This window comes from Lissotriton vulgaris, unplaced genomic scaffold, assembly GCF_964263255.1.
Source record: "Lissotriton vulgaris unplaced genomic scaffold, aLisVul1.2 SCAFFOLD_764, whole genome shotgun sequence".
Lineage (NCBI taxonomy): Eukaryota > Metazoa > Chordata > Amphibia > Caudata > Salamandridae > Lissotriton > Lissotriton vulgaris.
Window position 1 is genome coordinate 810,306 of NW_028241255.1, and position 17,318 is coordinate 827,623.

Below are 17,318 nucleotides of genomic sequence, written 5' to 3' on the forward strand. Positions count from 1 at the left end.
ACCTCTACTTGTGTGTGATGTGTTCGTTGTGTCTGCCCGACAGTTGCAATCTGATGCATGAGCGATCTGAGATGGTCCTAGCAGCTATCTCCGAGTGGTCTATAGGTGGGTGTGAGTGCCTGATATGAGGATGTAGTCTATTCTATTGTAGGAGTTGTGTGGGTTGGCGTAAAGTATAGTCTCTGGTGTCCGGGTGTTGTAGTCGCCATGGATACCTAAGATTGAATCGGTTTCATGTGTTTTTTTAAATGTTATGTGAGGCTGGGGGGAAGGGTGTGTGCTCGTGGTTATCTGTCCAGGGTGTAGTCGAGCTAAGTTGAAGTCACCCGTCAACACGGTCATGTAGTTTTGGGCCCCTTCTAGTCTCTTGGAGAAATCTTCCCAGTATGCGGTGTCATCTGTGTTTGGGGCTTAGATGTTCACAACTAGGATTGTTTCGCTCCCTCTTTTCAACTGTTACTAGTAGTCTACCTGCGTCATCGTGCAGTTGGTCTTCTATGGTGATTCTAGAGTTCTTGTTTGAGTGATCACTCCTCATTTTTTCCCTACCGCTGGTGAGCATGCAGTCTGTCCTATCCATCTCGCCTTAACTCTAGCCGCGTCTTCTAGGGATAATTTGGTTTCTTGTAGAAGTATGACGTCCCCTTTAGTCTTGGCTGAGCCTCCCCAAGCCTCAGATGGAAGCTTGAGGCACCGACAAAGTGCGGGGCCTCCTATACCTGAGCAGAGTCCAGGTGAGGTGAGGTCTATTCCCCTACCATTAAGGAATTCACTGTAGCCAAAGTGAGTCGGAGGGTGAAAGTCCATGGTTACTGCAGGTTGTACCGTATCTAACCAGTTTTTACTTTACTTTATTTCTTTGAAGGTGGTGGTGATGATTCCTTTATCTCACTACTAGGAGTGCAACTATTATAAGAGCAGAGGCCCTGATGAATGCCAAGGGATTCAACACCTGTCAGGCAGAAACATGTTGGCCCTTTTATAGGCAGATATTTGTTACTGTCCTCTTTGCACTCTTCTGGTTTTTTTAATTAGGAGGCGTGTCTTGTCCGTAGAATAAAGTTGTCAGAAGGAAGGCATTCCATCCTATTTTAAGTCACTATTTTTTCTGTTGCACTTGTCTATTCTACCATCAAAAGATCAGTCATCATGGATGTTTTGTTTATGTTGGTGGACCAAATCCCAAAACAGCAATAAGGTGCGGTTTTGTCCCAATGATCAGGGAACCAGCCGTTTAAGCACCAGAGTTTGGCCAAATGATATGACTGATCATTGAGTCTTTTTGATGGAAACCCTATATTAATTGTTTTGGACTGGTTAGCCATTTATGAATATCCTATGATGTATCGGTCTCTTCTATGCATGTAGAGTTCACTTTTCTTTTTGTTTTCAGAAACACTGTCTATGTGATATATACACTCAGATCTTGTGGACTCGGTTTTGACAGTGCAGCTCTAATATTAAGCTGGTAGACACCCTGTGTTTCGTGTGTTGTACATTGAGTAGGAGCTGGGGATAAAACCAGGTGTGGGTCTTTAAACTATATATCCCTTGGACCCTTTTTCTAACTATTGTTGTTTTTGTCGGAGTAGTCTAGTACCTTCTTCCTCTTGACTGGGTGGTTAAGGCCCTTGACATTGAGGGAGACTATCTTCAGATTATTTGCCAGGGAGGAGCTGTTGTGTGACATGTCTTAGATTGTATGCGTGCCCTGCATCCTCCCCGCACCCCATTGTGGGTAGCGTTCCCTGTTTATGGTTTTGTTAGTCAACCTTGTTCCCAGTCGGCATCCCTCCAGGGTCCCTCTCTTTGGTTAGGAGCTTCGCTACGATCAGATCCAATTCCCGAGCATCTGGTTTCCTTTGGGCAAGTGTTGAGCATGATGTAGAAAGGATTGTGTGTAGTAGGAGTTGACAGTAGTCCAGAGACACCGGTAGTTCGGATAAGACCGACAGGACGAACTAGACCACATGGACGAGGCAGACAAAAACAGACATTAACTTTCCACTCACTCTCCCCCTCATCCCTCACCCCTCCCAGCTCCCACCCTCTTCCCCCGCCTCCCCAAAACCCCGTTCCTAGCATTCTGAAAGTGCGACGGCAAGATTCTCGATCCGCCTCCCTGAGATTGACTCGTTTGGCTCCCCATCTGTCTCATGGGTGGTGCCCTTCGTTAGACTTTATTGGTCTCCCATATTGGTAGCACCTGGTTAGGGCTGGCAGATTGTGTTGGACTGTCCTTTTGGAGCAGGTTCATGGCTGATTTGCATATGGTTGGGTCCAAACTGGTGTGGCATGGTGTGCAAAATGATGGTCTGGGATGCGGCTTGAGTAATTACCGGTGATTCTGCATTTTCTGACTGCTTTTCTGCTCTCGTCTGCCCAACAAAGGTGAAATAAACATGTGTACTCCCGGGCATTCCCTGCTGGCCCGCTTACCAAAGAGCTTTTCAGTACCTTTTTTAGTAGAGGCGGGTAGATACATTACTTCCAATAGTTATATTTTCTTAATACATTGTTTTTCTAGCAAGATCTCCTTTCCTTCGTCTTGATTCAGAGTTCTCACTTTTAAATTTCATGTCTTTTAAGATTACCCCACTGCACCTCCCATATTTATGAAGTGGCCATAAATATGTTAATTTATCTAACGATCAACCGAGCCTGACAGGATATGAATATGCGGTATTCATATCCTGTCAGGTAACCAGATTTTTTTTTCTGCTTTAGTCTATCTTTCACTTTCAAGATTACTGCTTTTTAGGTCTCGCCTGTCAATGCGCATTGAGCGGAGCAAGGCTATAGGGGCTTAAACAAGAGTTTAACTAGACTGGCGATTTGATGCAGTGCATTTGCGCCTTTAGCTCAATGCGCAAGTGCAATGAGTTAAAATGCGCGTGCACAGCATCAAATCGCCAGTCTTCGCCATCTGTTACCCAGCTTGGGGATGCCAGCACCTCCCCTCTCTCCCCGCACACAGCCTTGCTTGCATTTCTCCTCCCCCTCCCCAGCCGCCAGCACCTCCCCTCTCCCCGCACACAGCCTTGCTTGCATTTCTCCTCCCCCTCCCCAGCCGCCAGCACCTCCCCTCTCTCCCTGCAGTTTTACAGCCGCCAGGCTCGCATTTCTCCTCCCCCTCCCCAGCCGCCAGCACCTCCCCTCTCTCTCCCTGCAGTTTCACGGCCACCGGGCCGTGTCTCCCTTTATTTGACTTTTCTTGGTATACCGTGCCGTGCTTCCAGACTAGCACGGCGATTAATAAATGCAGTTTGTTTGCTGGACTGTTGCACACATGCTATGTGGGACATGGCCAGTGAGATCTTGGGCGCAGTTTAGGAATACCTTAAGCCCTCTTTGGCCCAGACGATGCATGATGGCCAACATGGCTGAATAAGTTATCTGCGCAGGTCTGGATTGTATGTGGAGAGCAGGGTTTGTCGGCATGCGTGGAGGCATTCCACAGGATTCTCCAGAAACATGCAGGCCCTCAAGGATATGCCTTTGATGGGTCCCCAGCTTGGCGCCTCCGCTCCTGCTCTCTCCTGGCCGCTCCTCATGGCCGGCCGTACCTTCACTTTCACGGCCGGCAGGCCGTGTCTAGTTTTATTTTTATTTTTGCTTGTTTTTCTTGTTTCCCTTATTGTGCTTGTGGCCCGAGACAACCTGACACATTTACAGCCATGTTTATTTCAGTGTGTATAGGAGAGGAAGGAAGCTTTTCCCCAACATTGAGGTGAGCCATAAAAACTTATAAGAAACAGCATTTCAGATGGTACTGTTTAGGGGAAATCTCTTAAAGTGTGTACGGATATTTGAAGACTTTAAGGTGCGAGAGTGGTTGGACAGGAGGGAATGACATAACAAAAGTGTGCTTTCTTCATCCATGTTTAGTTTCTACACCTCCCCCATTCTGAGTTTTGCTTCTTAGCGTTGCTCACGGATTTTGTTTCCAACTTTATGTCCCTTGTTGGCTGTCGTTCGCAGCATGTCTGTGCTGTTTTGTCAGTTGTGCGTGTGCCTGTGGAGAGTGGTTTAAAAACTTAGCCCACCCATGGGGTGGGTGGTTGGGTTTGCAGTGGTTTTACTGCTGTTGTCAACTAGTTCTTTTCTCACCTCCCTTCTCCCCGTGACACCTTCCTGCCTCCCATGGGTGCTTTATTGCTGCTGCTTCTTGTTTAAACGACTTACAGAAACGTTTTGAAGGTTCCACCTTTGATGATCGCATATTTAAAGAAAGAAAATGAGCACTTGTCCTTAAGGCATTCAAAATGATTTTAATTATTGTAATGTATGTGTTGATGATTGTCTGCCGCCTGCATGCTAATTAGTCTCTGCATCACTTGAATGTAATTAGGCACTCCCGTTTTGAGGGAATTATATAGATGGAATAGTCAGTTTTTCACATTGGCTGCCTTCATCGAATGTTCTCCATTCAAATGGCAAACATACGAAGGAACACCCTGGTGTCCAGTAGGGGCATCTCGCCATTGTTTACCATTATTAAACTTTAGTCATTTAATCAGCAAAGTAGGATATAGCCTGTTAACTGCATTTGCCTAATTGGAAATATTAAACAGGTTGGGGAAATGGTGCAGTTTAGCAAATAGGCCATTATTTAATATTTTATGTTTGACGTTTTCCCTTTCCCTCTTTGTTATGAGCTTTCGCCAGTCTGTGACGCACAAAGCTGGCTTCTTGCACAAAGTGTACTCTCTTGCGTGTGCTGTTGCATTCAACAAGATACATTTGCTGATTTGAAAGATTTATGGGAGGAAGTTTTTTTATTGATGTGTCAAACATAGCCTTGCTAAAATACATTAACATTAACATTGACAAAGCCAATAGCTCTTGCATTGGAAGACCGATTGGCTTTGCCAATGATTGTTAGTCTATTTCTAAGCACCAACATTTTTTTCATCTTCCAAACAGGCTGGGAGATTGTGATTTTGTCTCATAAATTTTTCTAGTTTATATTTGTAAAACAGCCTAGGCTTTACTGAACATTGTTGGCCATTTTATATTTAAAAAAATGATGATTTGTATAATAAATACACAGCCACTGTTATTTTGTCTTATTCAAAAAGTCTGAGCGACTGCAGCGTTACCTTGCTACTTGTGTTAAATGTATAAGCTGTCATTTCTGAATGTAAGCCTTCACTTGTTCGATTTTTAATGTGAATTAGGATTCCTCCTCTGGGTAGAATATTCCCAAGTCAATCCGAACTCTGTTCTCAATGAAAAAGCAACTTTCTAGAGTTTCATTTGGCACAAATAAGATATACCCTCTACGATATATCTAAGGTTGTGAAGCTTGTGATGTGTCGCATGGCAGTGCATTTTCACAAAACTAAACGTTTGTATTTACAAGCCTGTTTTTTTTATAGTCATGTAAAATACAACACATTACAAATGCTATAGGTGTCACGTTTGCGAAAAGTTAAAACTATTGGCATTGTAAATGACAAAGCTATTAATTTTGCTATTTTCAAGACCAACATATAAAAAAAATTGTCATTTACAAAACCAATAGCTCTAACTTTTCTAATGCGAGACCTATTGCATTTCCAATGCTTGTTTAACTTGTGGCTGTTCCTACACGTGATAAGTCTCAACTGGTGTCAGTTGAGTTTGCAGTTTGTTTTTGTTTTTCTTTGTGCCTGGCTTGTGTTTGGTAAGCTTCTGAGAATTTATCTTGATCCCAATGCTAATCCCCAGGTTCAAATGAGAAAGGTAAATACTGTTCCAGAGATGTTACTTGAATTTCCAGAAGTGTTTTTTGAAAGTGGGTGGCATTAAAGGTTGTGCATTAAATTCAAGACGGGTGATATCCTTGTTGTGTCTAAGGTTAGGGATATATGGCTTATCCTGAAGGTTGCAGTCAAGATGGAGTTGAATCGATTAGGTGAGGAGGGGATAGTTGCACCTGCAGTAGTTGCCACCCAGAATTATGGTGATCAGACTTTGCAGGGATCTATGGAAGCTCAACAGTGAAGTAGTTGAGGACAGGTTACCCCTACCTAACATTTCTAAGATTGTACGCCTATTGGGGGATGCCAAGTTCTTCACTTTGGCTCTAATCTCTGCTTTTCACGAATTGCTTGGTTGAAGATTCTTAGGATCTAACTGCTGAACAGCATCCAAACGGCATCCTGCTAAAACAGAAAATCCCAACTGGTGTAAAAAGCAGAGTCTGTCAACTCCTGGAGTGGCTAGGACCCCTGCATCGTTCACTCCAGCCCCCTAAATTTCTAACAGTTCCCACCTCAGAAAACCAAATAACTCCCCATGAACTAACTGTGGGCAAGTCTTTTCCCCTGACAAGATCTCCATCAAATGCCCTACATATAAGCGTGACCTTACCCCACACAGGCTAGACCACAGCCACAAAGCTGAATTTAGAATCCTCCTCCTCAATTGTAGGTCCCTGCCCAAACATACGGCAGAGATCTTGATGCTTCTCAGAGACCAAGACCCTAATCTACTTTTCCTTACGGAAACATGGCTCACCCCCTAGCTTAGAGCCATATATTGCGCAAATTCTTCCCCCTGGCTTCGTGCTACAAAGAATTGACCGACTGGTCGAGGTGGTGGGATCGCCATTGCTCATAAACAGCTTACCTGTCGCCTCCCGGGCAACCCGCTCGAAGTCTGCGAGAATGTTCAGTTTTCTATTGAAGTCTCCCCACTTCTCGTCTTCACAGGCATTTTGATTTATCGTCCCCCGGGGCCAGGTGGGGTCATATCATAATTTACTGCTCGAGGCCACGATAAATTTGGCAGCGCAACGGGCAATTTCACGATCCTGGGAGATTTCAACCTCCATTTTGATGAGCCGCAAGTTCTAAATTCATGCGAGCTGTCCAGAGATCTCTCTTAAACTCTCCCAAAAAATGAGTAAGACCACTCACGCTAGAGGACCTCTTCTCGACCAAGTGTTCTCTAGCCTAGCCGACCTTAAGGGAACTGACCCTATTCCATTACCATGGCTGGATCACTTCCTGATAAATCTTGTTTGGTCACCCCAGACAACCAGACCCATGACTCAATCATCCTTGACATTTGGTCGCCCCTGGAACAAGCTCTCCCTAGGGAAATGGTCCCAGGAGCTGGAAAAGACAAAACTTAGCTTAAACCAATGTCCGGTATAAACTAATGAGTATTTCCTCTGCTGGATCAAGGAATCACTCAATGCGGTCCTCCCAAAGATAAGTCGTCAGGGACCCATAATGCCCAATGGTTCACACCGGAATTATGCACCTTTAAAGCAGCAATGTAAAGTGAAGGAAAGACATTGGAGGAGAGTTTCTTCCTTCTAAAGAACAGGACTATAGGCTAGCCATTCTTGCCTACAATGCAGAATTAAGGAAAGCTAAGCATCTTATTATGAGAACAGATTCTTAGCAGCGTCCAACTCGCCCATAAACTTTTAACATTATCAAAAATTGACTTAAAGCCTCTCCCTCCCCCAGATCAGTCCCTGAAACCTCGGGCAAACTGTTATTGAAGTACTCGGCAAGTTTATTGCACAAAGTCCAGCTTATCCTTGAATCCCTCCCACCTAAGATTGAGGAAGACCCTCCTCCCCTCCCTCAGACAGATTTTAAATCCGGGCCCCCTGAATACATCCTTGAGGACTTCCCACCCGTGACTCAGGAAACAATCACCTTGCTGTTGACCAAGGTAAAGAGCGGCTGCCCTACTGACCCAGCCCCTCTGAACATTTTGAAACCGGTCATTCCAATAATAGTCCCTAACTTGATAATCCTGATCAACGCCTCGCTTACCACTGGAATAGTCCCCTCCAAGAGGAAAGATGGAAGCTCTACTAAAAAAGTCCAATCTCGACCCAGTTGAATTGGGCAATTATCGCCTTATTCCGGCCATAAGCAAGGTAACAGAGAAACATGTTAACCTAACTCTCTCTGGGTTTCTTGAAAGCCATAGCCTGTCCACCCCTCCCAAACCAGTTTCCGACCGTGCCAAAGCACCAAAACCGCTCTAGTGACTGTGGTAGAGGAAAGTAGAAAAATCTTGGACTCTGGAGGTTCGGCGGCCATTCTACTCCTGGACCTGATCTCCGCTTTTGATATGGTGAACCACTAGATTCTTATCCGGCGACTCCGGAACATGGGAGTGGATGGTACAGCCCTCCAATGGCTAGCCTCTTTCCTGGAGGGAAGAACCTTTCGGTTTTTGAGAAATATTATTTCTAAGCCCACACACCTCCTGAGCGGGGTGCCTCAGGGCTCCTCACTCAGCCCGACTATTTTTAATGTTTGTCCCCTCTAGCAGCCAGAATAGCTCCACATGGAATCCGGATAATCACCTATGCCGATGACACTCAACTGGTGGTCTGGCTCAATCAAGCCGAACAGTAAAACCATATCCTCTACTCCTGTCTAAACGATATCTCAAACTGGATGGACGACTCCCAGCTTAGGCCTAATGGAGGAAAAAACTGGATTATGATTTTAGGCAACTCTCCGCTTTAATCCAAGTTTGGTGTGGCCCTCTTGCATGGGTCCTGCCCCAATCCCGAAAGCAGAAATTAAGAGTCTTGGTGTATGGCTGGGCCAGGATCTCAGTCTTAGGACCCAAGCCAGGAAAACAGCAGCACTCTGCTACGGCTTACTTAGAATGGCCCAATAGGCCCTGCCCCTCCTTGCCTTTGCGGCTAAGAAAGTACTGGTCCAATCATGAATGCATTCCAGACTGGATTACAGGAACGCCGTGTACCTGGATGCTCCCATCTCCGCAGTCTAAACTTCAATCCTTACAAAACAGTGCTGCAAGACTGTTGATGGGAACCACCAATAGGCTATCAGCCAAACCGGCCCTCCGCTCCCTCCACTGGCTCCCAGTTCAGGAACAGATTAGGTTCAAGGCCTTGTGCTTAGTACATAAGGCAAGGCAGGGACTCTGCCCACCTATGATCTCCATCCTGATTCGTCCATATAAAGCCAATCGTAATCTTAGATCAGATCTGTACTTGGCAGAGATCCCTAGGATCAAGAGGTCTAGGAGTGGTGGTTCGTTTTTTTTTTTTTTCCTGTAATGCTTCCAAACTCTGGAGTTTCTTGCCTCTCCACCTTCGCTCAATCCCTGACCACCTGGCTTTCCGGAAGCAATTAAAGACCATGCTCTTTCCTTAGCTTTTCTGGTCCCCTGTGTCTGTTCATAGCTCTAGGATGCTTCGGGGTAGTCATGTGCTCTATAAATGTCCTTCCATTATGTGTTCTAAGTCTTAAAGATATTCATTTGAAAGTCAACAAATTCAAGTTTTGTCAACCTTAAACAGGTTTATTGGGTCATGCTATCATAGCTGAAGATGTTAAACCCAGAACTGATATTGTCGTAACCATTACAGATTTGCCACATCACTCCAAGGAAGAAGAAATGTATGTTTTTATGGGTATGGCTGAGTTTTGTAGCAAGTTGATTCCTAATTTTGCTTAAACTTCAGTATTTGGCAGTTGCTCAAGAAATGGTCGAGTTGAATTGGGCCAAAAAATTGCAAGAAGAGTTTTCTAATATCAAACTAGTTTAGCTTTCGTGCAGTCTTTTTGAAGAGAGCTTTGTTACTTGTTTGCCTTGTATTCTTGTGACTGATGCAAGTGAGGTTTGGGTGCTGTATTGAGACAGTACTGTGATGGCCGTGACATTACGATTGTACTCTCTGAAAGGAGCAGAGGTTCAGTAACCCAACATAGAGAAGGAGGCTTTAGCAGGGCAGTGAACTGGCCAGTAAGGAAGTTCAAACAAGTTTTATGGGGTGTAAAGTTTGTTGTTGAAACTGATCACAAACCTCTTCAAGAGGCTTTTGGCAAGAAAATGTTTGATCATGTTACTTTTTGCATATATAGATTGTTGGCTGCTTTGCAAGATTATCATTTTTCTGTGTCCTTTATTCCTGGTATTAACAATAAGACAACAGATTGTTTATTGAATTTGATCAGTCTTTAAGTGCTGGGGAAGATACACAGTGGAAAGAAGATGAGGTCAGGGTATGTAAACTTTCTGGTGGAAGTGTGTGAGTGGTTGAGTGAAATTGACCAGGAAGAATTTCCCTCAAAGGTCAGGGAAGCTATCAAGGGTGTTAGTGAGGTTTCAGTTAGCGGAATGGATTTTGTGAAGGTTTGGGTGAGCTTCATGTTGGCGACCTGCTAATAGTCAAATGTGGAGGGTTATTTCCTCCGTGTGGTGTGAACTGCAGTTGGTGCAGCCTGCACACAAAGGTAATCGGGGCTTCTGCAAGACGAAGTAATGATTACAAGATCATTATTAGTGGCTTGGTATGGACATTCAGGTGGAAAATATTGTTATGACTGCCAGGTGAGTGATCAGACGCAGAAAATCAAATCTCCTTTAATTTGGCATGAGATTCCTGGAAGTGAGTGAGGAATTATCGTTGGATATCATGGGATCTTTGAACTTTGGTATGCCTTAGTATTTATTGGTACTAATGGCCATGCATTCAAGGTGTTGAGGTGGCCTGAGGTCAGTGTAGGGCAAGAAATCTCAATCTTTGCTGATCAGGTTTTTCAACAAGGTGTTCTACCTCAAGAGATGAAGTTGCTAAATGAGAGGTATTCTCCACAAGAAGCGTGCCTTGTACCACCCAAACACAAATGGGATGGTGAAATGATGCAATGGAACGCTCAAAGAAAATTCTAATTGCAAAACATGGAGGACATGATTGTTTCCTAGTGATGAAGGATATGATAGTGGAATATAGGTTTACTCCTCCCTGTACAACGGGAATTTCTTTTTTTATTTGCTTAAACAATGCATGCCATGTACTAGGATGTCCGCCCTTGGTAAGCAGGTACAACACTTCACGAGAGGGTTGAGATGAGGAAAGGCTAGTGAACTGTACATGCAATGTGAAAGAAAAAAAACTGTGACCGTCGTAAAGCAGTCCAGTCCATTGGTGTTAAGGTGTGGTGGATATGGTAAAGGTGAAACTAGCAAAGGAATGAGGCAATTCATGTGTTGTAGATTTTATCGAGTGACCAAAGTATTTCATGGGGCTGTAAAGTTGGATGATAGGATTTGGAATTTTATCAATTGTAATCCATAATCCCATCTGAAATGTTTTCATTTTTCTATTCCTTAGGGTTTTTGGTTTGTGTGACGTTTGTTTTTCTTTGGCAGTGGGAAATGTGGTATAGTTAGCAGGTGTATTTATTAGAACACGTATTTGGCATCTCCTGCATGTTTCCCTTTGGCCTGTGTTATAGTAAGTTCTTGTGGAATGTAATGTTTGTACTTGATTGGGGAGTTTTGAAGGCATTCTGACTCCCTCCGCTGCCTCCTATGGCTGGAGTTTCCTTTTCTTGCAATAAGCTTACAGATTACTTTGATGCTGGAATTATTTACTGTCCACTTTTCTGTTTTGTCCACCTTTCATTTTCAGGATTACTATTTTTTCCTCTTGGCTGTTCTCCCTCCATGTAAATGAGTCTTTCAGAAATGGTGTCAGATGAGTTAACCTTTCCTGTTGGTGTGCACCTTCAAAACATACAAAATGATGAGGAAGCTGTACAGTGTCTACTAACAATTGGCAAAGCTCAAAGACGAGACCGATTTGGCTTTGCCAATACATATTTCAGCAGAAAAGATGTCCTCTGTCCTTTATTAATGCTGTGCTTCCACAGTACCTTTTTCAGTTCATGCCCTCGTGACTCATTTTCTTGCAAGGTTGTCTTCTTAAAGCCCTCGGTGTGTTAGTAACACACCAGACTATATGACTTCAGATTCAGACATGGGATTTCTGCGATTCGTTGCGGCTCTGTAATCCCCCATTCCTTGTGTGGTTTAAAGATCCTTAACCTGAACTTCTCTACTTGTCTGATACAAGTCTCATGCTGTTAGGGCAGAGAAAGTGGTGCATAGTATGGATATTAATTGTTGAGATTTCCAAAATACGTGGAAGTAATTCTGTAACTTGTTGCAGATATTCATGTACTCTGATTTAGGATGTTTTATGGCTGTGGAAGGCATGGAATCGCACAATTTCTTGTCGGTAATAATCACATTTCTGGTCCAGATGTGTCTGGTAGAAAAACCTGCTTAACCAAAGGCAAGAGGGGAGGATTTAGATATGAAATTGAGAAATTACTTGTATTAACCAAAGTACTTCAGCTGTTGGTTATTTGTATTAATCTCACGTTTCCATGCTTTATTTGACCCTTGATGGTACTTACTGCTGAATGCAATATTGAACAGTGGGCCCAAGGCTGGACAGGGTAAAGAATGGTAGGCAAGGGAATGGTGCCCATGGACCACAAGGTCGAATGTAAGGCCCTCAATGAAATATTTTGGCTCAATGTAAATCGCAAATAAGGATACAAGGTGGGATTCATCGCAAGTAAACACGAAGACTCCAGTGTCTAAGCGGATACTATTAGGAGATGGATTTCAGCAAAGATAAGATTACACCGTGGTTGAAGTCCTGATGATAATCCCCTGAGGCAGAGAGGGATTGGAAACATTTCGGCATGCTAATATTTTGCATGCGAGGGATCCACATTAATTGAAGCACTAGAGAGGGTGCCACTACATGAAATATACCCCGAGAGCAAATCCCTTCCAGAGAAAGTTGTCCCCGCAGTATACCTGTTTGAAGCGCTCAATGAACTGAACAATACTCTATATCATAGCGCCTACAGGCATGGTTTGAATCACCGACTGGTGTAATTGTTTGAATTAATCGTTAGATTTGAATTTATTGTCCTGTTTAAGTTTTTGAATTGTTCAGTTTTTTATGTGTTAACATTTATTCATGAGGAATGTATAAATTAATGAAATGTGTATTCTTTTCATGCTTCAAAAAAATGAAAGTGTTTGAAATTAAGTTGCATTAATACAACTGTAAAAGTAAAATGCAATGACGTGATGCATTGTCATTCCAAATCTGCAATAGTAACTAGCAGTTCCAAAACTGGTGGCCAGGTAATTGTTTTTGAAAAAATATTGCACGTCCTACCGGGCCCCGGAAACTGACGTAACCCCTATAGTTTAAAAAAAACACATGGACCAACTACAGCATTTAATACACATGAGTGAATGCCTTATCTCAAACCAGCCCTTAGAGGAAAGAGCCTCAACCTCGTGCAGACACTACTTTTATTGTTTGTGTATTATTACATGTGTGTAATGTTTGTCTCTTTATAATGCTGCTGTTTCCTTTTAACTTTATTCAGATGACTCCCGAAGCTTATGAGAAACTGGGCTTCCCTGGTGCTGTAGATTTGGCGAACATGTTCCGTTTCTACGAAATGAAACCGAACCGTGACATACAGCTCACGCTACAGCTTAACCCAAAGGCCAAGAAGTTTGCAGAGTGGATGGAGCTGAAGAAAGATGCCTTCAAAGACCTGTAGTGGCTGGATCATGCACATTGATTGATAAACTGGGACTCTTTCTTGTGCTTTGTTTCAAAGAACAACATTCTCTGAAATGTCTTCATGCAACACATAAAGCTTTCAAAGTTGAACTTTATCTAAAGTGCTGGATACTTCCTTGTGTACCATCGGAAGCTTTGGTTTAGCCCAAGTAAATAAAAGGCATCTTGTCAAACACCGGTTTTGAATCCCAATTTGTAAACACTTTGTTCGTTCAGCTGTGCATAGACGTTATCTCTTAATTACAATTAACCAAACAGTTTTTGTTTCTGAACCTGTTCTACCTTTTGCCCGTGACCAGAAATGTACTTCAGACCAGTCCAAAGATCATGATGGGACAGATCAAGCCTTCGCATGTACCACTTGTTGCTGACCAGTTACGTTTTAGTAGAGGCTTCTCCACCTGTGTTCTTTCGGAATGTGGCTAATATTATAGATTGAAAAGATGTCCAAATGTCTTGGATTAATAAATGTTTCCAGGACTACTTCTGAAGAGCTTGATGTAATCTGCTTTCAAGGCAGTTGTTTGTGAATTCATATTAATATTAACGTTATTAAATAAACCTTTCTTTATGCTTAAATACATAGTGTGCAATTGAAAGTATATTTGCATCAATGTAGTTGCACTTGTTCTTTTCCACAATGGGAAAAGCTTTGCCCTCCAACCCGGCCGTTATTTTCAAGGTTTTCCCTTCCTTTTACCACTATGGGAAGGGGTTTACGCCTGCTCTTGAAGGGAGTAAGATGCATATGTACGTCCATTAAGCGAGTCGCAAATTGCGTAGAATTGACTCACAATTAGGGACTCGCTAAACAAATGTACGGCAGTGTCCCAGACACTGTTTGCGATTCCCAATGGGGTCGCAAATTGCATGACTCATCAATATTCATGAGGCAAGCGCAATTTGCGAGCCCATTGGAATGGCTGGCACTCACGGGGATGGTCTGCTGGGGTCAGCAGACCACCATGTCTGTGACTGCTTTTTCAATAAAGCAGTTAAAAAAAAATGTTTTATTAACCCCTTCGCTGCGGATGACAAAGCCAGCTCGTCATGGGCGTTACCTGCGCTGCGCGGATGACGAGCTGGCTTTGTCACAAACCGCGCGATTTTCAAATTTCAGCGCACAGCGGGAAAACCCGTAGCGCGCATGCGGTTAAATGCAGCCCTTTTTCCTAGAAGTAAAACACGCTGCATTCAAAAAAGAAAAAAATTAACTTTTCAGTTTGATTTTGTTTAAGGGCAGGCAGTGGTCCCGGGGACCACTGCCTGCTCTCAAAAATATGTTCGCGCCCATTCCATCTCATTTGCAAGTGGTTTACCACCTACTTTAAGTAGGTGGTAAACTGCAATTGTTTTGCAGTCTCAAAACAATCATACATTAGTGTTAGATTCGCATTAGTAAGGGACTCCGTTGGCTTGCCCCTTCCTAATACCAAGTCTTAAACCATATTTTGTGCGTTGCGAATACGTTAGCGACTTGAAAAATATGGTTTGTGCATGACCAAGTACATCTGCCCCCATATCTGACTGTCTCAAGCATAGGAATAGGCTGCAAAGTTTAAACTCACTCAGACTATACACCCATATAATGTTACTTGTAATATTAATCCCATTATTGAGTGTTAATTACAAAGTGAATTTGTACCCATAAATCAAGCAATTTGCTTGTTAACTTCCACCTGAAAATGGCGTAAATCGCCCCAAGTTTTCTCTAAAAGCTTTCTTACTGTGTGTTCACAAGCGGAGAAACTAGTGTTGAGGCCTCATTTGACCTTCTTTGTACCACTCTCGTTTAGGTGAAAGTATTTTGTTCAAACTATAGTATGACTCTATGCACATTAGGCTTGAGATCAATGAAGCTTGGTGTGTGGGTGTCTGCTAACAATGCAAGAGTTGGATAGCAGTCAGTAGCTCGCAATTATTTTCACTGATCAGAAGTAACTCACTACAGAAAAAGTTGGAGACCCCTGTTTTAGGCTGAACAGCTTGAGTTCGTACCTCATGCTAAATTTTTGTTAACAGTATTCTTCCACAAACTTGTTTTTCTGTAATAAGCCAGGCTTTAAATCTTGTTCTGATCTGGTCTCGTTTGATGGGTATTCAAAGACCGAGGTTAAATGTCAAGCTGTGTTTTTGTGGGATTCTAGAGTTTATTTTGCTTTCGGATGACTTTAAAGTGAGAGCATTTATAGGAAAGCGGAATGGAGCGTCCTTTCTCCATGGAGCCTGCCTGTGTTATTTTTTTTAAAAACTTTTAGGCATAGCCATGTCGAAAGGTGTCTCGTTCTTCATCTGCACAAAACATTTGCTTGTTTTTTTCAAAATTACTCTTCTGTCAATTTAATTTGGGGCAATTGGCATTTTTAGGTAACAAAGTACAACACTGCATTTTATTCTCCATGTGAGGCTAACCTATTGTGATCTTGGGGGAATTTACACTATTTATGGCCCATTCACTATCAAGCAGAGGAGCATATCTTTTCACAGGAACGAGCCAGCCACATTGTAACACAATTTAACAATGCTTGATTTTTGCACTGATGTGTAATGCATATGCTTTATGTATGACGCCTGTGGCAACTCATTTTGGAGAGTTAGATACATTTAAAGACCATTTCTTCTTTTTTATTTTTTTATTTTTATTTGCAGACTTGTCATAATTTGAATGGTGTAGTAGGTGCAGTGGCTCAGGGCTCAAAATATCTTTGTAACCCACTGAACACTTGTTATATTTTACTACTAAACAAGTAGTCACAAGTGCAATAACCTTGCAGCCACTAGGGTCATATAAATGGTGTAGTAGGTACAGATGCCAAAATGTCTAGGAAGCAAACTGAACACAGATTATTATTGCCATATATTACTATTGAACAAGCAGTCATGAATGCAATTACCATGAAGGCATAGGCCATAATTTGAATGGTGTAGCAGGTGCAATGGCAATGGGGCCAAAAGGTCGAGGAAAGCTGCTGAACAACGATTTCCTGCTATATTCTACCACTGAGCAAGCAGTCGTAAGTGCAAATAGATTGCAGGCACCAGGGCCATGATGGGAATTGTGCTGCAGGTGCGGTGGCACAGGGGCTCAAAGGTCGTAGGAAACCCACTGAACACCGATTGCTGTATTTTACTACTAAGTAAGCAGTTGGGAGTGCTTTTTTGGGTGTTGTGTAATCCTTGCACCCAGAATAACTCCCAGCCTAAAGCATCACTGAAATAAAAGCTGTAACCATTAGACTTTTCTGTCTACCTACAACATATGTTACATTCAGCGCATTTATAGGGCATATTTTCCGTTTTATATGGTCCTAAAATGCTTTTTAATCTGGGCACACTAACCCCTTGGCATGGGCATTCTCCATTGTATAAACATTAGCACTTCAGCCTTTGTAACACTATATAAACTCTTATAACTTGCCATATGGCATTCCATACCAAGCACTGACAAAACGGCATTCCATACCAAGCACTGACAAAACCAATAGCTCTCGCCTATGCGAAATCTGTAGTTTTTATCTAGCAGTGCTAGCTTCAGTGCCGCATAACTGAAAAGAAAAAAAGCACTTTAACAGACAACGCTGCCTGTCATATTTATTTTTCTCATTACTTTCAGCTATTTGCAACATAGCTAAAAAAACATTAGCAAACGCAATAAATGTCACACAGACAAGACCTATTGGCTTTACCAATGCTTGTTAATTACCAGTGCTGAGGTGTGCTAGCACAAATCACCCCCATGTGAAGCCCTACGTATTAAGATACCATTTTTTTAGCTGTTCATTACACAGAAAATTGTACAAGAGCCTTTTTCAGCCAACTGCCTTCCAAGCAATCCCAAGTAGACAGAAAATAAAGTGGGCCATATGGCGCAGTGAACTAGCCATTTTACTATACATTATTCTTTTATCTTTAG

General features: G+C 42.8%; 1 protein-coding gene across 2 annotated transcripts in view; it reads left to right on the plus strand.

The window, feature by feature from the left end:
- The window catches only part of LOC147672005 (nmrA-like family domain-containing protein 1), a 66,347-nt gene extending 52,771 nt beyond the window's left edge, over nucleotides 1–13,576 (plus strand). For both annotated transcript variants that reach the window (XM_086948063.1, XM_086948064.1), the window contains exon 5: nucleotides 13,203–13,576. In XM_086948063.1, the coding sequence (XP_086804189.1) occupies nucleotides 13,203–13,382 (180 nt within the window). In that variant the 3' untranslated portion in view covers nucleotides 13,383–13,576. The remainder of the gene's footprint in view (nucleotides 1–13,202) is intronic.
- Nucleotides 13,577–17,318: the final 3,742 nt, after the last annotated feature.